At 56.3% G+C, this 21,850-nt stretch overlaps 8 protein-coding genes across 8 annotated transcripts; 5 read left to right on the top strand and 3 right to left on the bottom strand.

Moving 5' to 3' along the window:
* Positions 1 to 1,732: 1,732 nt before the first annotated feature.
* On the top strand, positions 1,733 to 2,261 carry MAM_03157 (uncharacterized protein; the record flags this gene model as incomplete). The annotated part of the gene is made up of 2 exons (XM_040821956.1): positions 1,733 to 2,123; positions 2,200 to 2,261. The coding sequence occupies 2 exons, from the start codon at positions 1,733 to 1,735 to the stop codon at positions 2,259 to 2,261; spliced, it is 453 nt and encodes a 150-aa protein (XP_040679761.1).
* Positions 2,262 to 6,233: 3,972 nt separating this feature from the next.
* Positions 6,234 to 7,622, bottom strand: MAM_03156 (transposase; the record flags this gene model as incomplete). The annotated part of the gene is made up of 1 exon (XM_040821955.1): positions 6,234 to 7,622. One exon carries the CDS (start codon positions 7,620 to 7,622, stop codon positions 6,234 to 6,236), a length of 1,389 nt encoding a protein of 462 aa, XP_040679760.1.
* A 1,008-nt stretch (positions 7,623 to 8,630) lies between these two features.
* On the top strand, positions 8,631 to 10,829 carry MAM_03155 (uncharacterized protein; the record flags this gene model as incomplete). Its single annotated transcript, XM_040821954.1, has 4 exons — positions 8,631 to 8,690; positions 8,839 to 9,519; positions 9,597 to 10,364; positions 10,455 to 10,829. The coding sequence occupies 4 exons, from the start codon at positions 8,631 to 8,633 to the stop codon at positions 10,827 to 10,829; spliced, it is 1,884 nt and encodes a 627-aa protein (XP_040679759.1).
* Positions 10,830 to 11,297: 468 nt separating this feature from the next.
* MAM_03154 (exosome-associated family protein) lies at positions 11,298 to 12,018 on the top strand (the record flags this gene model as incomplete). Its single annotated transcript, XM_040821953.1, has 3 exons — positions 11,298 to 11,478; positions 11,555 to 11,721; positions 11,821 to 12,018. The coding sequence occupies 3 exons, from the start codon at positions 11,298 to 11,300 to the stop codon at positions 12,016 to 12,018; spliced, it is 546 nt and encodes a 181-aa protein (XP_040679758.1).
* A 574-nt stretch (positions 12,019 to 12,592) lies between these two features.
* Positions 12,593 to 13,237, top strand: MAM_03153 (CHCH domain protein; the record flags this gene model as incomplete). The annotated part of the gene is made up of 2 exons (XM_040821952.1): positions 12,593 to 12,807; positions 12,982 to 13,237. The coding sequence occupies 2 exons, from the start codon at positions 12,593 to 12,595 to the stop codon at positions 13,235 to 13,237; spliced, it is 471 nt and encodes a 156-aa protein (XP_040679757.1).
* A 502-nt stretch (positions 13,238 to 13,739) lies between these two features.
* MAM_03152 (UBX domain-containing protein) lies at positions 13,740 to 15,211 on the bottom strand (the record flags this gene model as incomplete). Its single annotated transcript, XM_040821951.1, has 4 exons — positions 13,740 to 13,775; positions 13,826 to 14,965; positions 15,025 to 15,077; positions 15,133 to 15,211. 4 exons carry the CDS (start codon positions 15,209 to 15,211, stop codon positions 13,740 to 13,742), a joined length of 1,308 nt encoding a protein of 435 aa, XP_040679756.1.
* Positions 15,212 to 17,755: 2,544 nt separating this feature from the next.
* On the top strand, positions 17,756 to 18,987 carry MAM_03151 (surfeit 1; the record flags this gene model as incomplete). Its single annotated transcript, XM_040821950.1, has 4 exons — positions 17,756 to 17,779; positions 17,831 to 18,599; positions 18,674 to 18,779; positions 18,888 to 18,987. 4 exons carry the CDS (start codon positions 17,756 to 17,758, stop codon positions 18,985 to 18,987), a joined length of 999 nt encoding a protein of 332 aa, XP_040679755.1.
* Positions 18,988 to 19,301: 314 nt separating this feature from the next.
* Positions 19,302 to 20,952, bottom strand: MAM_03150 (Histone-fold protein; the record flags this gene model as incomplete). The annotated part of the gene is made up of 3 exons (XM_040821949.1): positions 19,302 to 19,312; positions 19,408 to 20,084; positions 20,168 to 20,952. 3 exons carry the CDS (start codon positions 20,950 to 20,952, stop codon positions 19,302 to 19,304), a joined length of 1,473 nt encoding a protein of 490 aa, XP_040679754.1.
* Between the last annotated feature and the right edge of the window lie 898 nt (positions 20,953 to 21,850).

The following is a 21,850-nucleotide window of genomic DNA, read 5'->3' as shown; positions in this document are numbered from 1 at the left end:
GGGGCAGGGACAGCTCATGAGTCGGGTTTTGGCCAAAACGACAAGCCTTCCTTGGCACCCGGTGGGAGGGCTGGTCCGTGGCGGCACTTGATCCATCACAGATCCCACATGGTCGTCAGGTCGCAGACGAGGTAAAACAAACTGTGAAAAAAACTTGCGGGCTCAGGCTCTACAGTCCCGACTGCTGGGTGAACTTTCTGACCGGTTGATATTGTCTAGTTGCTGATATCCTTGGAGAGGAGCACTCGTAACGAGGGCTGCTCACAATGGTCAGGGCCTGGAGCATAGACTCATATCCACATATAATATCGTATGGCCTCAAAGGTCCTTGGTTCCTCCATCTGAAGGACCCGACCAGCGAGGGATAAATACACAGGAATATGCCTGCGCGCAGCCCGATACCGGCTAGATGACCGAGGCACTTGGGGGCCGAGACATGTATGATGTCGGGCTCTTTGTGCCTCGTGCCCGGGCCCGCGGCGCCAAGTTGGCAGCAGAGACGGCGGCCCGCCGTCCAGGCCAGTACCGACGTACAATAGATGCGGCGCGTCGCAGAGCCCTTTGAGCTGTCGAGCCCGGCCATCTCGTCGGCCAGCGAGGCGCACCTCCGCCGGTACGTCGCAGTACTCGGGTCGAGAGACTACGCCGCGCACCTGGGATGCACCTTGGTTGGCAGAGGGTCTCTTGACGTGACCGACCGAGTGCGCCGGTCGGTGCGGTCTTCGTATCATCAGCATGAGCGTCATCTCCAGGTTGTCCATGTATCTATTCGAGACGAGGCGCAATCCACACGACATCAAGGGGCCCTGCGGAGTCGAGATTCGAGTCAGGTCGACATGGTGTGTTGATGTAGCTGGGATGTCTTGATCGAACATGACACTTTCTAGTCACACAACTCTTACTCTGCGCTTTCTCATGCGGCCTGTGGTCCAACTTGAATAACGCACCTGTGTCTGGTACTTGGTAAGAAGGGTCCTTGGTCCGCCACGAGACCCTCTCGTCACCGGGGCCCTTTGCCTTATTGCTTTTGGTGCCTTTGATGCCTTGGTGCCCGAGCCCACTAGCGACCAGTGAGGCTATCGTGATAGCTGCAACCTTTGTGTATTGCAGATAGTCATGTGGTTGAGGCTTTTCCGTGTGACACCGGCCTGAAGCAAAGTAAAGCGAGTCGTTTGGTAATGTTGACAGAACTGTACACGCGGCCCATGAGTTCCACACTTTAATCTGCACCGCCTCCACAGGTTTCACAGCTGCGGACCTCAGACGCGGCCGCCAGGTCATGGGTGAGAAGAAATGCAGAGCTTCGAGGCCCAAGCAGGCCGCCGCCGCCTTCGAGAAGGATGTTTGAGCACCTGTCAGAGCCATCCTGGCGGGTGAGTCAGTCTCATCAAGATCAAACGGTAAGAAGCCGGCGTCTCCCCGGCTTGCCCTCCCGGTATACGGTATACATGGACTCTGATCCAGGGGGGGAGAGCCTCCTGAAGTCTCAATCAGCGTCAAGTGTATTGGCAGTCATGCGTAACAATATGAACAATGGTGGAGTCATGTAAACACACGGTAGACGTGACGGATGGCATCAAAGTCCAAGCTGACCCGGACACGCACATACATATATAAGGACTTGCCAAACACCCTCCTCGACGGTTCTTGAGACTCACCCGGCACCACACTCTCTTCTACCCTTTGCCTCCTCTTTTCCATCTGCTCAATCTCAATTCTCAACACAGCAACTATGAAGGCAGGAATCGCAATGCTAGCCTCCTTGGCCGGATGTGCCTTGGCAGTGCCGGCTACCAGTCAGGGAGGGCAACGCGTCGGTTGCGGTCATGGCCCTGCCGAGCCGGAACCTATCTGGGCCGAAAAAGACTCGTATAGAGATTGCCAGAAGAAGCTACCCAACAACACTTGCGTCCGGGCCATGTACCATTTGCAAGGCTCGAATGCACGTTTTCAAATGAACTGCCAGACCGGCGACCTGCAGAACCGGACCGAGCCTCATGCCATCAGCATGAACTACTTTCCCAAGAACCTGTTCCCCGATGGTCCCAAGTGCGGCAAGGTCGAGGGAGGCCTCGTCATCCTCACCGCGGATGACTACGGCGACGTCTGCGAAAAGTGCTTCGGTAAACCCACAGACAGCGACGCAGACAAACCCGCAGCGCAGACAAACCCGCAGAAGCGTCGCAGACAAACCCGCAGACAGCGTCGCAGACAAACCCGCAGACAGCGTCGCAGACAAACCCACCGAGTTGGGAGCGTGAGGCCGACGAGTTCAAGACACGCGCATGCAGTCTTGATGCGGAGATTGGTTGTGATTCTATGGAATGTGAAGCTAGAGGCGGAGACCAAAGACTGTCATTACCTATAGGCCATGGCGGGTTCCCATTGCCATGTATCGTCCTTGTACGGGGGCATTGCCAATACTGCTCTGCGAGGTCTTGTACGTTAGAGAAGACTGTGACGAATACAAGCTGGTGTAGCCTCGCGCAACCCAAGACGCCCTTGATACCGCCGGTGACGTCGAATTTCTGCTTGGATGCTGTGACAAGGCTAGAATCCTGGGACCTGGAGCGAGTTCTATGATGGCTTATACAACAAGGTCTCAATTACAAGGACTCGGGGCTGTAGCTGGCCTTGCTCCCTGGTGCTGGATACGACAGCAACCAACTTGACTACTGAGCCTGGACGGCGACCTTGTGGTAGATCAGTTGCCATCCAGGTATATCTGGAAGTTCTGCTGTCCAAAGCTTTAGACTCGCAGTGTGACGAGGGCTCGTCATGATGAAAAGGGCACGGAGCAAAGATGCAGATCATTATGTAGTGTCGTATCGTCTCAAGGTCCTCGGTCCCTCCATCTGAAGGGCCCGACCAACGAGGGCTACATTTACAAGAAGATGCCCCATGTGTAATCTGACCCTGACCCGGATCGCTGAGGCATCAAGGGTTCGAGAGTCGAGACACGTTGGGCCTCTGTGCCTAGATGCCACGGGCCCGTGAATGGCCCGTGAGGCCATCGTGATAGCTGCAACCTGTGTGCGTTGCAGCAAGTCATGTAGTTGAGCCTTGCCGTCCACCATTCGTCTACCATCCCATCCCTCAACCTCGGCTGCCCCCAGGCAGAACGCAGTCGAAAACACCCGACGGCTTCGAGTGTGTCACAAAGCACGACTTACATCAAAACCACCCGAGTAAACAAGGGCGAAAACACAAACGAGAATCGCTTCATCCTTCGTCCCGTCCCATGCATTAGTCGGAGAAGTGACAGTTGGCCATGCCCGGCCAGTCAGTCGGCTGATATGCCGTGTCCATTGTTCAATACATCACATTCAAATCGCAACCAGTTGGTCCTTGAAAAATTGCTCTAGGATTGACCACCCCGTGCTATATTTCTCCGGAAACCACGCCCGTCGTTTGCTCTGTCAAGAACGAGGACCTGTAGGTCTTCAACGGGTTCTAGACGAGAAAATGGGCACTGGGCGCTGGGCATCATCTGAAGACAGATATTGCTACAGGATGAGCCGAGGAAAGGAAGCAATAAAATAGAAATTACAGTCACAAAGGCGCCTGGCCGTTGCCGTCAACCTGCCGAGCAGGAGGGCACGGCAGCTGGAGGGTGAACGACCCCCTCCCCCGTCTGCGTGGAAGGGAATTATGCTTGTCTTGGCCTTCAACTATCCAAGGTAGTACAGGCCAGTATTCTTTTGCTGCGAGGCAAATGTAAACTCAAACCAGAGCCACGCCAAAAATGGTGCAGCCAGAGGCGTTGGCAACCTTTCGTGGCTGTTGACACCCAAGACCCGGAGTACATTCACTTGCCCTCTTGTTGTCGGAAATATTGGGTCATCGTAGAGTGAATAGTATCTGGATACTTGAGAGTATCTGGATACTAGTATCTGGATTTGTTGTCGGAAATATTGGGTCATCGTAGACTTGAGAGTATCTGGATACTTGAGAGTATCTGGATACTTGAGCAGCACCTTGTGTCAGGGTCGAGTCACTCATGTGTCTCGGCCGAGGTGCCAGATCCGGCACTCGAGGGCAGCCCAGTCACTATTGGAGAGTTGTTCGTCCCAGCAACATGCAATGGCGTTTCTTCCGCCTGATTTGCAGCGTTGGAATCGGCTCCAGCTTCCAAGCGGAACGCGACCGCTGACGGGTCGCCAAATGCCTTGGCTGCAGCGGCTGCTACATTTTAGGGTGTCTCTCCGTCCATTTTGGCAGCCTTCGGATCAGCACCTCGGCCACCCAGGCCCTTGGCTCTCGGACCGGGACCATTCATAGCTGAAGCTCGGTGCAGTGCTGTCTCTCCGGCGGTGATGGTTTGGGCAGATACGTCAACACTAGCGTCCATGAGTATCCGCGTCTTTTCTTAGGATCCTCCCTCGGCCGCACCATGGCGGCGTGTTTCGCCATCGTCGCTTGTCAGAGATATGTCAGCGCCTTCTGCAATGACTTGCTGGATTGTACCTGGACTGCCACAAGCAGCAGCTATATGAAGCACGGGTGTGCCGCCGTCCGAGCCAGCCAAGACATCACCTCCTGTGGCAAGAATCAACCCGACCAACTCTTTAGACGCTTGTAAGGCTCGAAATAGTACCGCATCTGCCCCTTGACCCCTAGCATGACATTTGCTCCAGAGGAGAAGCTGTTGCACGTCGGTATAGTTGTCGGCCCACGAAGCGTCGAGGAGAGCTGTTATCTGTTGGGGCATAGCTTCTGGGGGGTTCCAAGGCCAGCAGGGTAGCCGTTGAGACCAGTAGCGTTGGAATGAATGACACGTCCGCACGTCAAGGGAAACTGCGGTCTGATCTGAAATTTGCTGACGTCGTGTCACGGCACGGTTGGATGTTGGATCATTGTGCATTGAGGCAGGGGGCGGCCATGTGTATCAAGTCGCCATGTTGCCAAGACAGCAAGGCACAAGTCGGAGTGGAGTGAACACCTCGTGTAACCGTGTCGCGGGAGAACGAAGACCCTGCTGCGGCTTGGGTGGAGAGTTTGACGGCTCCAGGTGTCAACCGTCAACCGTTCCAACCCTCAAGATCAATTCCACGCATCCTAGGCAAGGACGACATGGTCTCGAGCACCGCGCATACATGGAATAAGCCCAGCCTGTGATGATGACAGGCCAAACAAGCTTTGCGAGCCGCACTGACGCGTGGTCCATAGATCCGTTGCCAGATGGTAAGAAAGAGACAAGACTGAGAAACATGGCATGGGCTGGTCGCCGAAAAATACGAAAGGGACGTCATCTTTGACTGCGCCCAGCCAGAGCCTGGACTGAGGGTACGGTCCGGCCATTGTCATTTGTGACCGCCTCATTTGTCCCTTTAAGCATCTTCGTCCAGGACTAACTGGCTCCACAGCTGCAGCAATAATAAATGCTGGGTCAACACTATCCATTTGACACAGCAGGCATCCCTGGCAATCCCTTTCCATGACGGACAGTCTTGGTGTGGTTGCTAGTAGTCGTTGGCCTTGGCCAAACTGCCCTCTATCGATGCTACCTTGGCTGCCACTTCCATTAAACGGCTGGATGGATGCCCTGTTGATGTGAGAGCAGGACCACAAGACTCTGCTCGTTGCGTAAACCTTCAGCCGGCGGGGAATCCCGCTCGGGATTGGCGCAGGGTTCGGGGCGCGGCGCATTCAGCCAACAGCCTGGCCGTTGTCGCAGGAATGCCAAGCTATCATGTCAAGGATACTGACAGCCGAGAACGAGACGAGGGCTACGGGCGCCGGCGGGGTCTTGTGCTCTCTGGGATTTGGTAATCTGTTTTTGAGTCTGGCTTCTTCTTTTTCCCTGGGGCAAGTCTAGTCTCGAGCGGCCATGAGGATCCCGTCACTCTTGGCATGGCTTTACACGACTCAGCTGCTGGTTCGACTAAAAGAGGAGAAAACGCCACAATGCCATGGTTTTCGGGAGGTTTGTTCTGGTGTTGCTTCTCGCCCAACGCCGTTGATGGAGAAGAGGCCACGGCGTGTGACAAGACCTGTTACGACTCGCGTGTTAAAGCAGTGTGGCCTGCCGACGCAGGACGATGCTTCTGGCTATCGGGTCGTGGGGACATGACAAGTGTCGCCTCAGAAGCACACAAATTGCCAATACTCGACGCGGGGAAGTCGAGGGGCCGAGGCACAATGACTAGCGAGGTAGTACTCCGGTTGCGGCTTATCGACAAGGTTCCTAACTCCCGAAGAGAAAGCCAAGCGCTATTCCCGCCAGTTGGTGCTCAGACGATTCCAGTTCGGCCTCCAGTAAGAGAGCCGCGGATAAAACGACTGATATTGCGTGCAAACTCAGGCTCAAGGGATGTATCGTCTTCTAATACCTCCCCTAGCTTGTTGGCAACCTTATTTATCTGCCTGAGTGTTGTGGGCGTCTCAAAGTCGGAAGAGTTGTTGTGATATAACGGCGGCGGCGATGGTGTTGATGTGTAAATTGCAGCTCGTTGTTCAAGGGCCTCAATTACAGGCTGTGGATTGTAGGGTGAAATTCCAGTTTTTCGAAAGGCTGTGAGAATAGTAGTAGTCTTGAAAGCTTGTTTTCGTACAGCTTGAATGCAAGCAAGGAATTCAATCTTTGTAATATTCAACACGCCGTCTCGAACAATGATATCCAACGCCTTTGCATGATAATGCTTTAGTGGCTGAAATATCACAACATCAAGAGGTTGAAGGATGTGTGTAAGGTGCGAGGGCAACGCAAAGGGAATTATATCGTGCTGTTCGCAGTATTCAACGAATTCAATTGTATGGTGTGATCCGTGGCCATCTAGGATTAAAAGGCGATATCTGCCTATTGGCGTTGCAAATTCCTGAAAATGCTGTATCCAAGCAACTGCAATTTCGTCATTCGTAAAGCCGGTTGGTGAGACTGTTATTTTGGTATTAGCTTCAAGCTCCTTTATCCGATACCAGGACTCCATGTGTTTTTGCCCTGTAAGGATAAGAAAGGCAGGAATAACTTTGCCGCCAGCAGAAATGCATTCTATTGCTGTTGCAGTCTCCCTGTTTTCTGGCATTGAAAATAGATGCGCTCTTCTTCGCTTTGTAACAACTAAATGGTCCTTTCCCATTCCAATACGAAAGCCAGTCTCATCCATATTCCAGATATCTTCAGGAGGGACTCCGTACTGCTGAATAGCCTCTTTAAGCTTGTTGTAATAAGAAAGAGCTCTTGTCACATCTTCTGAAGCTTTTCGACTTGAATCAATCTTTTTTTGAAGACCTTTATGATAGTGATGCCGCTGGATAAAGCGTGTAGTCCATCGCGTTCCAACTTGCCTAGGCGGGGCAGTTGACGATGCCCTCTCTTTTAGGATGTAATTTGCAGCATCTGTAATGAATTCAGGTCGTACAGCGAAGTTGGCCTTATCAAGGCGATCGATATAGTTACATAAAGCAACTTCCTCTTCTCGTGAAAGCATTGTATTTCTTGCTGGATGGCCTTTCCTAGCAGGAACGCCGTTAGCACGTCGTTGAAGCCGGCTACGAGGCACGTTGAATTTCTTCGCCACAGAGCGAATTTTTGCACCTGGATTTTCCTCAATATACTCAAGAGCCTCGTTGACACGTAATTCGACATCGCTTTTTGCCGTTTGGACGCTAGTTGCAGCCATTTTCGCGGTTCAACGCGTCTAGGTTGAAAATTGGCCCGCCTTGGTGTCCGGCCCGCCTTGCTGTCGAGCACCACCTTTGGTGGTGAGGGCTTTTGCTAGCCGAACCACATAAAGTGGGGCGGGCACGATTAGGGCTCTTCAGGACACAACAAACCATTGTGAACTCGCTCCCATCTCTGGGCGTCGTCTTCGCAAACCCCTCAGAACACCATCCTTGCAAGGTGTCTATCTGGTTGATCTTGTTTTGGAGCGGCGTGGCCTGGCCTGGCCAGGCCAGTATTGGCAAACTTGGCAACCCAAGACGACATGCGCGGCGACCGCATGGACTGCCTTGGAGCTGGGCAAGACGCGTCAGTAACGCAGTCCATCCCCAATGCTGAAAGAAAACCTGATGCGCGATCCCGCTAACAGCCATAGTCCGAAGCACACCAGCCGAAATACTTCACTACTCCGACTTCTGCTCACTCGGACGCCCCACAAACGGCGGCAACAGAAAAGATCACCCACCGCCGTCGCTGGACAGGGCAACCTTGCAACCTGCCCAGTGGCTACCCTGTCACCTCGTCGCTTGTGTACGGAGTAGCTACCGAGTTCTCGCTGCTCCGTATGGTTGATAACGCCGCGCCGTCATGAAACTGTTAGCTGGAAAACCTGGTCGCTGCAGGGCAATGGTTATGCTTTGCGTAGCATTCGTCTTCAAAGTTAGAACCTTCAGACCCCTCCGGGAGCCTTCGTCTAGGTAACAACGCAAAACAGTACGCACGACGCCACCAATGCTCCCTACGCCTGGGCCATCGTGTCCAGGTCCAGACACAGTGGAGAAAAAGCCATAACCCATGAGGACTGACACCGGGGAACTGGTAATTAGCGACCCACGCTACCAAGCTGCCGAATCGCTTTCATACTTTATCATGAGGTGTCGCCCGCCTCGACGCCAACGCACATGCAGGCGCTTCCTTCGTCATGCCGTCCTCTGATCAAAATATAGAAGTTGCATGAACCACAATCATGGTGTATGGCGGCAAGCCCTCGCGAGGCTGCCAGATGTGCAGAATTCGCAGAATCAAGGTATGCATTCGTCATCCATGGCGTACTCGACCCTTGTGCTTGTCCAGCTTGGATATAAACCAGTTTGTCTTTCTCGTCTTTGAGCTCCAAAATCCCGTTAACCAGTTCGTATTGATAGTGTGATGAAACAAAGCCTACTTGCATGCAGTGCGCAAAGGCCAGACGGGTATGCCCTGGGTATCGAGATGTCGACAGGCCTCGCCCGGCTTCCACTGAGACTGGTGGAAGCTCACAGGCTCCGGGCAAACCTCGAAAACCAGCATCGAAACCACTGGCAACCACGTCAAAGCGAAGCCATGGGTCATCCCCGAAGGGCACCAATACGTCTTCCTCGCACAGGTCTATTCAGCCTCCGCTAACCGTACCTGTCGACGAGCTCGCGTCGTGTCACTTCATCTCGAACTACGTTTTGATTCCTCGACAATGCTTGGCAACTAGTCGTGGGTTCCTGGAGTTTGTACTCCCCTTGCTAAAAACGGCGGAACCGTCGCAGCATTTTCTCTACGCCTTCAAGGCATGTTCCTTGGCGTCTCTCAACAACCGCGTCGGGACTGGGAATGACTTTGACACCGCTGCCTTGGGCTTCTACACGAAAGCCTTGGCTTGTACCTTCACGGCTCTAAAGGACCCATCTGTGGCGAAGCGAGACGACACTCTGGCTGCCATCTTGCTACTTGGGCTCTTTGAGAACATCACGGCAAAGACACTCGGGATGCTGGCTTGGAGCTCCCACATCGAGGGCGCTATTCAGCTTGTCAAGTCTAGAGGTCAGGAGCAATTACGAAGCAAAATCGGCATGGACCTATTCATTGCAGTCCGAACCCAGATGGTCAGTTACCAGAATCCCGCCGCCGTTTTGTTCCGGTAAAAGCTCATTCTAAGCCAAGGCTAATGGATGATGGCCAGATTATTCATTCCCTCAGTACTGGGAAACCACCAACACTCGACGTAGACTGGTGGGTCGCCGATCCGGTCAGTCACGAGTATAGCATGCAGTTTCAGCAACTCAGCAGTCGTGTAGGAGAGCTCAGGAGCGAGGTCAATGCCCTCCTCGCCACGGTGACTCGGTCATCTGAAAATATAGAGTTGATGAGAGACACAATACAGACTTGCAAGTCTCTGGACAAGGAAGTCGTCGTCTGGCTTCGAGAACTGCCGGAGGAATACGTTTGGAAGGCAGTTGCCTGGGAGCCGTACAATCCAAAGTGCGATTACTCCAAGGCCGAGGTCTTCCCTGGCCGTATCGATACCTACGCCGATTTGTGGGTTGTCAACTTCTGGAACGTTATGCGCTGTATGCGTATTATATTGGCGTCACTTACGATACGCTGCACGGCCTGGATCGACTTCCCTGCCGACTATCGTACGACGGCGGAGTACGCGACGACAGTGAGAACTTGTGTAGAGGCAATCTCAGATATCATTGCCTCGGTGCCATACCAAATGGGGCTCTTCTCCAAGCGAAATGACTTGCAGAAAGCCGCGACGCATTCCGTGTTTGGTTGCGGAGAAGACACATCAGAGAAGGGCCTGGCAGGATATTTCTTGCTTTGGCCGTTGGCTTGCATTCAAGGTCAGGATTATCTCACAGATTCGCAAAGAATTTGGGTCAAGGGGCGCTTGAAGTCGATTGGCAACACTCTTGGTGTGAGATATGGCAACCTGCTGTCTCAGGTACGCAACATCAGCTCCCGAGTCTCTGGGTCAGCGGCCCATGAGGGGCGTGGTGTGCTGCACTTCTTGTATGCTGACTCTAGATAAAAGTTGAACGTCCGGGTACCGTCTATGCTGATTCTCAGGGATCGGCTGAAGAACAATCCTCACGAAATACCAGCCGGCATTGCAGCTTTGACGGCGGGCACGATGGGCGGCGGCGGCCCTCGTCCACTCCCAGGGACTTTGACGGCTGGGGATGCCATGCTTTTGGGTGCCATGCCCAGCGTGTCAAATCCGGGGATATCTGTACCTGGGATGCCCGAGATGGCGTCAGCTCTTGGCGCTTCAGCGGATGCCTTGGCAAAACAGGAAGCGATCCGGAAACAGACGCTTAAGCGTCAAACGGAAGAGCTGGTGACAAAGGCTGTGGAGAGGCCTGGAAAGGTGGATGACTGGACAGTAAAGAGGTGGCTGCAATTGTAGCGCGTCGACATGGTTCGCCATGAAGTAGACAAGCGGTTGCTGCTTTCGCGGAAGAATACGACGTGGGAAAGGCATGATGATGGCTGTGCTGGTGTGCGATCAGGAGTCAGGACGGCCAGGTGGTGTTGGCTGGTCCTGCTACCATGCCGTCGCATCCCAGGCATCTGACCGCCAAGTCAAACAAAAACCAAGAAAGTCAACGAGGCTAGCCGTAAAATAATCGCAGATAAACTAGACAGCAGTTGATGACCATCATCTCATTGTTCGACCGGGCTAGTGAACATGAAGCTGGCACCTGCGTTCTGTGGCGCCGATAGTCCTCCAGGGTAGCCCGCAAGGATGTGGAGGGCAATTAAAGTGGAGACGCAACACCATGTCGGGACTCTGCACTCGGGATGGGAAAAAAAGCCTGGTGCGTTTGTAAATATTCAAAGAGCCATTCAGGGCCATGCCACTTCCACCTTCAGCATGAGCGGCGTCAAAGACATCACGCCCGACCTCGACAGACTGGACTCGCAGCTGGACAGGCTCGAAGACGCGCTGGCGCCGCTGCTCAGAAACCTCGGCGACAAGGCCTCTCAGCTGCCGCTCCTCGACAGGGCCAAGCTCTTCTCCCTGACGGCCTACTCGATCGAGTCCCTCCTCTTCTGTAAGCGCGCGCCGCTGGCGCTGCCCGTCCGTCTGGCAAGGACGCCGCCGTTGCTGACTCGGGCCCCGTGCAACAGCCTACCTGCGACTCCAGGGCGCGGATGCCCAGGGCCACGCCGTGTACGCCGAACTGAAGCGAGTGCAGCAGTACTTTGGCAAGATCCAGGCCGCCGAGGAGCCGGAGGCGCAGAGGACCCTGGTCGTGAACCAGGAGGCCGCGGCTCGGGTCCTGAAGGCTGACTTGGTACGTGGATTGTTCTGGCTGGCTCTGGCCTCGGTGGACGAGCGCGACGGGACGACGTGAGAGAGAGCTGACCGGCCCGTGTTCCTTGCCGACTTGTAGGCCGACAACAAGTCCATCAGCAGCAGGTTGGCGGAGAAGATTGCCGAGGAGCGCGCCAGGGCGCTGCTTAAGTCGGTGGAGGGCAGGAAGCGGCCTGGCGGTGCTGATGATGCCGCTGCGTCGGGGGGATCAGGCAGCGACGCGCAGGGGAACAGGAAGAGGAGGCAGAAGGGCAAGGCGAGGGCGAAGCAAAAGTGAGGTGGGCACCGCGCACAGCAAGTCGGGGCCGTACGGGACAGGGACAGGGACGCCGTCGAGGGCAGCAGTCTGCCGGCATTGCTGGACGGCCGCCGCTGTTGCAATGGACACGAGACACCCCCTCGTCGTTTGGCCCCTTTGTTGTCGGGGTTTGCAGTCGTGATCATCTTCGCGGAGCGCGGCGTCGGGATACACGGTTTCGATAATGACATGTACGCTTGGATAGCAAGTAGTTACTCCATGCTTAAAGTGCCCGTGACAAAAGACGCTGCTCCACCGCGTCGGGCGAACTGGCCTGCGGGCGCCAACGAGGTGAATATGAAAACAGCGAAAGCCAATGCTGTCCCTGGCACGTTGCCAAACCCTAACCCTGGACCTCTGCCCCGGCCCGTGACCGCCCGGCGAGCGGCCTGGCAAACCCGCCTCCTCCCATTGGCCAGCCGCCGACGCCCCAGAACATGGCCAACCCTCCTTCTCCGAGCTTCTTCACTTGCGTTTTTTTTCCCCTTTCCACCACCGCAACTCTCGTTTCCTCCTCACCAGCCGCAAGCACCGCATCGCCGCATCACCAAACATGCCTCGCAACAGATCCGTCGGCCACGCTCCCGCCCCCTCACGGGCACCCACCCGCCCGACGGTGCCTGCCTCGGGCCCCATGCCGCAGCAGCAGCGCCCTGCCGCGACCATGGCAGCTCCCACGCAGCACGCTCCCCAGCAGATGGCGCCCGCGCCCTCGCCCGCGGCATCACAGGGCCCCGGGCTTTTTGGACAAATGGCCAGCACCGCCGCGTACGTATCCCTCGAGAGAAGACGAACCGACGCCGCGCCCGGGCCGGGGGGATGAGATTCTCCCGGGGCCACCGAGTCCTACATCCTCCCCTGCCCTTTCCCGCACAAGGAGTCTCCTCGTTCTCGCGCCCCAACGTACAATGAAAAAAGTACCACGCTAACATGCCGATGCAGTGGCGTCGCCATCGGCTCATCCGTCGGTCACGCCATTGGCGGCCTCTTCTCGGGCGGCTCTTCGGAACCCGCGCCGCAGGCCCAGGCCCAGGCGACGCAGCAGCAGCAGCAGCAGCAGCAGCAATGGGGCAACAACTGCCAGTCCGCGACCCAGCAGTTCACAAAGTGCATGGACGACAACGGCGGCAACATGCAGATTTGTAATTGGTACCTGGAGCAGCTGAAGGCTTGCCAGGCCGCCGCGAGCCAGTACTAGACGGCAGACGGCAGACGGCCCCCGGAAAAGAACACTGCAAGTGAAGGGGTGCGGAGGGACAAGAGAAAAGGCGGACAGTGTACTCATGTTGAAACCGACGATACTAGTCCACAAGGCCGCTGTGCCAGTGGCCGGGGTATACAAGCACAGGCCTGTCTGGAGAAGCTACACCGACGCGGGCTCGGTGGTTACTGCGTTGTATTATTAGACGGTATTTGCTACTGGGAGAATGTCACCCCTTGATGTCCTAGCAAGGGGTCTCGGTTTGCACGGCGAATGTACATCACCACGATACACTCTTTGTTCTACTCGGCATGTAGGGCCATATTTGACGGACTGAGGAAGAGCAACGAGGTGGGACCTGCACCGGCAGAGTATCCAACTCCGCGCCCTATTCCATGTTTGCTGAATGCAAAAAGTCCGGCAATATGTTCATGCATGTTATTTTGGCATCCTGTGACTGGCTATACATTACGCTTTTACGTTGCCACATCTCGGCGGGCTATTCATCCTCGTCAGGCCTGGGCTCAAAGTTCAACTGCGACTGCGTTAGCCAGCGCAACGATACACCAGCAGAACAATGCTTACCGAATTACCGTTATACAGCTGGTGGTCCCGTCTTTGATCATCGGGATTCTCAAACCCGCGGACGCGACGGCTCTTGGCGTGTGCAGAGGCTACATCTGACTCTTGAGGAGCCATGTCGTGGCTGTTGCGGCCACCACCTCCACCAAGACCAATCAAGCCGAGGAGCCGGGCGAGAAAAGCTAATATTGAACCAAGAATCCAGGAAAGGACCCCTTGTGACGAGCCGTCATATGCCGAAGAATAGCTTTGGACATGGATCAGAATAAGAGTAGACGAAGGAGACAGGCCCATGTCTCCTAGCGACTTTTCCTCTTCTGTTTCGTCAATCGATCTGTTGGGTAGCGGTGTGAGTAGTTGCGTGAACGTGTAGGGCAGTCGGCCGTCGGTCCTGTTCTCGTCGACCCATTTTCGAATCTCCTTGACAGGATCCGAAGTCTTGAACCGCGATCGGACCGTCGAGCCGTCAAACAGTCGCACTTGAATAGAAGTAAGATTGCTGTTCCTGGCCACCGTTGGCGCTCTCAATGGGGACGCGGTGCCGACTGGCAGGGAGGAGTCAGATCGTGAGTGGATTTCCATCCTTTGCTGCTCTCGTTCCGCGGCCCGCTGACGCCGTTCCTCTTTGTCGTCCTGGATGCGCTTCAGAATACGCCTCCGGTCCTCTACTTCTTGCTGCTTTTTCTTCCTGGCCAATTCGGCTTGTTTCTGCGCACCCTCACTAGCTTCCGCTGCCGCCTTGGCCCTCCTCCTCGCCAAGTCTTCCTTGGCCTTTTGTTCGGCAGCCGCCTTGGCGGCTTCGAGTTTCGCAGCTCGCTCTTCCAGGACACGCCGTACGTTTTCTGATTGCTCTACTGTCGGTAGAGTGCCACCCGAGTGAGGCGAGGCGGGGGGCGAGGACGAAAGCGCATCCGAGGCAGGTTGCGCCGTGTGAGGTGGTGATACGTTGAACGAGTTTCGAATTCGACGGAGGAATTCGTCTTTGGTAGTCCCTGCAGCTACGTACTCTTTGAGTTCGCCATGCTTCATGATGACAATTGTAGGTGTCTGAGGAAGCGGGAAGATTTGGGCGAGATAGCCAGCTTCCTCAGAGCCAGCCCTCAAGCGCAAGGCCACGGCCTGCTTGGCAATCACGGCTACCAACTTGGTGCGAGTTAGCAGTGGGACCACTCGTCCCCCCATGTTTTGGAAGGGCGGCGTACTGAGGGATCTTGCAAGAAGTCACTTTCCCAGATGTTGCTCTCGTCGTATTCATCTAGCCGAGTCAGCAAAGGAGCTCCACCCGGGCATATATTGCCAAGGAGACCTACTCGTCACGAAGCACAAGACCATCTTCTGCTGTCCAACAGCCGCGGAAATCCCTTCCTGGAGGGAGCCCTCGTAGAACATGGTGGCTAGCCGAGACGGAGCTGGCCGATGAAGGAGTGGGCATACACAAATGTGGCAATGTGGCAATCTGCCCGGGCGATGGATGCTCAAACGCCAAGTTGGCGGGCGAAGGGGCGGGCCGACAGTAATGGTTAGGGCCGCAAACGGGCTTGAACGAAACGGATCAATGGCAGGGATGAGCTGGTAGGATGGAAATGGCGTCGTATCTCATCTCATGGCAAGGTGAAGGAGCAACAGTATACAAAAACAGAGAGCTTGCCGTCTCGAGGCTTCCAAGCTTTGGACACGAGGTTGCGTGGGCCACCGCCTCGGGCAGGCGGTGAGCGGCGGATCGGCCGTAAGAGTTAATCCGGGCCCAGAGAACTGGTTTGGACCCATCATATAAGGTGGCATACCGCACAAAATAATGTGGCGTGGCCACACCCGTTTTTTGGTGTGACGGCATGATGGGTCGCCTTTGATAACAAGAGCAGACACAGCTCTCTTTTTCTTTTCTTTTCTTTTTCTTATACAATTAAAGGCTTTTTGTTAATGTATACATACATGCAACGTTGCCGCAGCGTCCATGCTCGGATGACGCCACGGAATATTCCACCGGTTTGCGGACCCAGGCAACGATGGAGTGGATGGAGAGCAGCGCTAGCCCGCGTGGATGAGAGAGAGAAGATGCCATGGGGTATCGGGCATGGTACTCCGGCCAGCCTTGCAGATCTCTAGCAACAGAGTACTCAGTCAGCAAAACCGAGGCATAGGCCAGGGCTTTTGCAAGCCATATCCGGAGCGACCAAGGCCGACGCCGTTGGCAACGTTCAGCGACGTGTGCTTTACACTATCCGGAGCGAGTTTTGATCCAAGCCTTGGGATATTTTACAAATCACTGCTTCAGCCCCCGTAACATCAGCCCAATGGGAATACGAGAGTGGCGCAACTCGCCGTGCTCCAGCCCACGACTAGGATATCCAGGATATCGGACCTCCATCATCTCCACCTGCATCTGCATCTGCGTCATGAAGGTCCCGCAAAAAGTGCACAGTTGCGGCCACTCCGAATGAATGTACGGAGCGCGCAGCACCCGCCTCGTGTCGGCGGAGATTTTGTCGAAAGTTGGCCTCAAAAACGCAAAATTAAAGTGACATATCGCCCGGCGCATGGCAACGTCTCTGCAGCCTCGTTTCACGCCGCATAACCTGGGCTGCTGACTAGCCGGCTCCAATGTCTCCGTCTGCGTCTGCATTGTCCCGTTTTTAATCCCAGGTTGCTGCGTGATGAGGGACCCCGTCTGGCCTGAGCGAAGGAATGTAAACTTTAATTTTATACGTGTGCAACTTTGGCACTCGGATTGACGCTCACAAGCTGAATCTGGACCGCGCGCAAGTACGGAGTAGAACCCGCAGGCATTTGGCATGTATAAAGAGCCCAGTTCCAAGGCGAAGAGGAAATTCCAGTCCAACCGACATTTATTTGGCCATCTGGTTCTCTCACTAGCGTTTCAGCCGTTCCCCCCGTCTGTCCCTCGCCAACCCGTAACGGAAAGAAAAATGAAGTACACACAGCTCATCTTGGCTACTTTCGCTACGCTGGCCCTGGCAGCGCCCTGGGCACAGGTAGAACTGGTACGCCGATGCCGCGACTAGTCAGTCGTACGCACGGGTTGCTTAAAGGAAAGAGGAAAAGAAGAAGGGGAAGCTGACCCTTGTTCTCGACACCAGACTGTAGACGACGTTCTGCGAGACTCGCTTGGAAGACTCAGCTGCGAGCAACGCGATGTAACGGAACCCCCTGACGCCCATGACCAAGGATTGCCCGAGACTGATACGACAGCCGGACAAAACACAGGATAAGCTTAGTTGTACATCGACTGGCGACGAAGTAAGCGACTCCACGCCCACGCCCTTTGCTGGACGGCAGGCAGGCAGACGGCCTGATGATTCACTAACACACGACAATGACAGCCCGGTGATGACCTCAGCCATCGCTGCAGAGCACATGGCGGTGTGAGTGCAACGGCCGACGACCCTTCCTTTGCGTGTGCCTGATGAGCATGCGAAGCACACATACACGGTTGCTGACGAGGTGCCTATAGTGCAAATGCTACTCGGGCCTCAGGAGTTTTGCCGTAAGTCTTTGCGCCGAAACTCGTAGCTGTGATCTCTGACACGTCAATCAATCAACCCTAGCTCAACTACGACTGCGTTTTCATCTAGGTCCCCAGGGGCCGGAAAGCGCCGGGGTTCCGTTCCGCGTCGGCCCTTACCACCGGTCCGGCATGACGGGAAGATTCGAGGCCAAGGTGCCGTGGAACGCGGCGGTAGGCGTGGGATCAAGATGCAGGCTCATGCCTCACCTTCATGTACGAGGTTTCTGATCGTTGGACAAGATGGAGGGGGTTGGTTAGTCGGAGGAATAGCTGCCAATACACGACGTGTCTTGTAGCTCTGCCGAGCTGCACGGCATGTCCGTTTAAAGTTGGACTCGACGGCGTGAGTGTGACGACGTGTCTGCGCAACGACGTCGAGGTCGTGACTTGAACGTGACGGGTGACGGATGACACCAGCATCCTCGCGACTTGTGAGCATTGTCGTGAGCCATCCGTCATCCATCATCCAATCCAATCCACAGACAGACAGACGCGGGTGGGGCGCGCGCCTCAACACCACGACTTTCCGAACCACCACCCGTCCGCGTCTGTCGTCGTCATCATCATCATCATCTTCTTCTTCTTCTGCCTCCGACACACCGCTCCGCTCCGTGCATCGACCGACGCCGCCGCGGCCACAGGCCACGCACCAGCATGAGCAGCCTCGGCAGCCTCGGCCGCCCTCGCCGCCTCTCGTCCGCGCCGGCAGACGCCGCCACGGCCCGGGCATCCTCCTGCTGGCCCTGATCCCCGCGACCGCCTTCGCCCTCGGCACCTGGCAGGTCCAGCGGCTCTCGTGGAAGACGGACCTCGTGGCCAGGCTCGAGGACCGCCTTGCGCGCGACCCGCTGCCGCTGCCGCCGTCCGTCGACCCCTCCGCCCTGCACGACTTCGACTACCGCCGCGTCCGCGTGACCGGCACCTTCCGCCACGACCAGGAGATGCTCGTCGGGCCCCGGACGCGCGACGGCAAGGACGGCTACATGGTCGTCACGCCGCTCGAGCGCGACGCCGCCTCCACCATCCTCGTCAACAGGGGCTGGATCGACAGGGCGCACCGCCTCCAGGCCTCCCGCCCCGACGGCCTGCCCGCCGGCCGCGTCACCGTCCAGGGGCTCCTGCGCGAGCTCTGGAAGAAGAACCTCTTCACGCCCGACAACCGCCCCGAAAGGCGCCAGTTCTACTTCCCCGACGTCGAGCAGATGGCTGGCCTGACGGGCAGCCAGCCCGTCTGGGTCGAGGTCACCATGGGTACGTGCGGCCTCTCCTCTCCTCGACAGACGGACAGGCAGACAGACAGACGGCGGCCTGCTGACCTGTCCCAGAACCCGACTACATACGAATGGCCGACCACGAGGCGAGGGGCATCCCCTACGGACGCCCGGCAGAAGTCAATCTGAGAAACAACCACGCCCAGTACATCTTCACCTGGTACGCTCGGTGCCGCGTCCCCCTCCCCATGCAGCTCAGCTCAGCTTCGTCGTGGCGTTCGTCGCTCGTCCAGATCCATCCCCGTTGCTGACACTGCACCACGCACAGGTACGGCCTGTCCTTTGCCACAGCAATCATGTTGTACATGGTTCTCAAAAGGCCATCGTCCACCATTACACGCCGTCTTCAGGCCGCCAAAGGACTGTAATTACACGTGAGCCAGCCGTGTCGGCCGGCCAGCAGGGGTATTCTTGTAGCAGTAGGCAAGACAAAACACAACAGAAAGGGAAAAAAAAAGACCCAGCAAGACGGTGTCCTTGCATGACAGCAGACGCACCCCATCCACAATGATGTAATCTATAACCGCGGGCCAGAGGAGCTCACGACATCTCCGAGCTGGCCTCCGTCGTCTCATCATCTCGTAGCCGTTTGCGGCGCGCGCCCACGCTCTGCACGGGCATCCTCAACTCCTGCAGCAGCTCCCTCGGCAAATGTCTCTGCGCAAGCGAAAACATGGTCCTTTCAGAAGTAATCTGACGTTGTCTGTGCGCGGTCAGAAACTGCCTGCAGGGACAATCACCTCCCCAAATATGAATGCGGCGCAAGACATACCTTCTCATCAACGTACCCATGTCGCTCTCCTCGATGGTCTTGCGTTTTGCGTGGTTCGCATAGGCACCCAAATCATCCCCCAGTTGCTCAAAGAACCACTCCGACGCTTGGGTCAGCGCCGTCAGCGTATCGGCCGATATCCGTGGGTTACTGAGCCCCGAGGACTGGAGGGCTGTCTGGGCTACTCTTTTGACAAACGTCGGCGGCAGCGCCGGGTATTCTACGCCATGCCTTGACACTCTCCGTTGGCGTTTTTTGGGTTTTGACAGCCCCCTCGGCGGGTTTGCCACCGACGACGCTTCGGCTGGTCCCTCCTCATCCGCAGATCGGTCCTCGATTTCCTCCGCGTATGGCTCGAGTTCGTCCTCGTCATCATTGTCCTCCGCACGTCTCGGCTCCGCCTGTGTGATTGGGACCGGATCAGGGTCATTGTAAATGTCCACCATCTTGTCGTCGTCGACGTCTGGACCGGAGGGTCCTGTCAGCGTGACGTCCCCGATGCCAGCCTGATTGGCGGCGTGGTTCGCCGCTGTCCCAGCTATGGATGCTTCACGCACGAGCGGAGACGTATCACCGCCATCTGCTGGCGGCTCCGACATCATAAAGGTCGTTTCGTCCGCGCCGGGTGGTATTTGCAGTCCGAATTCACTGTCGCGCCTGTTGATTGTATTTCGCCTCGACTCATCGTCGATCCTACGCCATGTCGGGGTTCTCTGTTAGAGGAGAAGCGAGGGCACAAAAGAAGGAGGGAAAAAAGCCAGCAAACCGCACCATACCGATTGATTGTTTGATTGCCACCCGCAATCGCCTGAGCCCGTAAATTGTCCAACAACGTCCCAGGGAAGAAATCCGATACTCTCCCCATGTCCGTGGTGACCTCGTTGGGATCAAAGGCATCACTGTCGAAGCCGGCGCCAAAGTCTGGCGCGGAAAGTCTGCTCGGCTGCTCGCCATACACCCGTCGAGGCTTTTCGACAACTGGGAGGGTGTTTTCTGTGTGTTGTGATTCCAAGCCCGAGGAACGCGGTGGCACCAAGTCAGATTCATCCTCCTCCTGGTCAATTGGCAGCGACAGACGCGGTCGGGGCAAGTCGGCCTCGTCATCATCTTCCTCTTGGATTGGCGCGAAGCTCGAGCGCTTGTCCTGCGGCGGGGACGACGACACTATGGGCTTGCTGCCGGGGGCCAGCACGCCAGCCAGACGTCCCAAGAGACCCATCGGGGTTTCCCTCTGGTCTACCAGGCTTTGGCGCTTCATCTTGCCCGGGGTGAGAAGGGCATTGCGGCGCTGATGGAGGGCCTGGCGCGCGGCTTTGGCGTGAGGCGTCGGGGCATTGTTGCGATGACCGCCGGATGCTGAGACGCCGCGTCGGACGGAGTTGAGAAGTTCCCGGGAGGCGGTACGGTCGAGCGGCGTATGAAGGACAGAGCGACGTGACGAGGGCGGATCGGCGCTGACGGCGCGACGGGGATTTGGGGTTCGGGCTGCGGCAGGCGTTCGTGAGGGAGTCTTGGTACGCGAAGAATCTACGGTTGGGGGCGACGACTCGGTGGAGTCCATGCCGGGATAGGCCTATGGCAGTCGGCGTACGGCAAAGAGAGATGGTCCAAGCAGGAGTGAGTGAGCTGTTTGAACTTAACGACGTGAGTGCGGGTGCGGATGCGGATGCGGATGATGCAGGACGCGGACCGCAGATCGCAGGACGCGATTGAGATGTTGGAGCTCGAGAGGCGAGGCGGGGCGGGGCGGGGCGGCCGTCAACCTCGAGAACCCACAGATTCGGGGCGCCGCCTATGTATCTCGGTACTCGGGTGGCGGGGCTCCTAGGTACTTAGTAAGTACTGAAGCACCCAGCACAATAGGCATGCCTGGTTGAGCCGCCAGGAGCTACAAACCATGACAGCCGATTCGAGTACCTTGGTACTTAGCTGCTCAAGTACTTCTTAGGCACGTACCGCTCCGTATAAGAAGGATACTTCAGTAAGTACCTAACTTACTTGACGCCATGCGCACGAGTCGTCTTACCAACGTCAAACTGGCAATCATCATCCACTTCCACTTCCTGATATCAAGCTCAAGGCACCGAAGCTCATCACGCGTCTGGCCACTCGCCATGCCACCACTGACGAGCTTCCGAGACGTCCTGAACTCAGTAGTATCCGTCAACACACCGCGAGACTCCCCTACAAACCAACTTTGTTCCCCAAGCAGAAGGATATGATACATCACTTTCCGACTCGACTTTCGCAGGACTGTCCGGCCAGCAGTCTCATCTGTCGGGCGCGCGGGCCCGACTTGAGGCGCGGGTTCCCGGGTCTTGACGTGGCCGCGAACCTCCAACGAGGTTGGGTTTGAACCCGTCTTGCATGCTGGAGCCTTCAAGGGACACGGACATGTTGAGACGCCGAGTGAACCGACGCTACAACAGAAAGCTCAAAGCTGGCGTTGCACCCGCCTC

The sequence above is a fragment of the Metarhizium album genome (genome assembly GCF_000804445.1).
Source record: "Metarhizium album ARSEF 1941 chromosome Unknown scaffold_6, whole genome shotgun sequence".
NCBI classification, from domain to species: Eukaryota; Fungi; Ascomycota; class Sordariomycetes; order Hypocreales; family Clavicipitaceae; genus Metarhizium; species Metarhizium album.
This window is presented reverse-complemented; position numbering and strand designations above follow the sequence as displayed.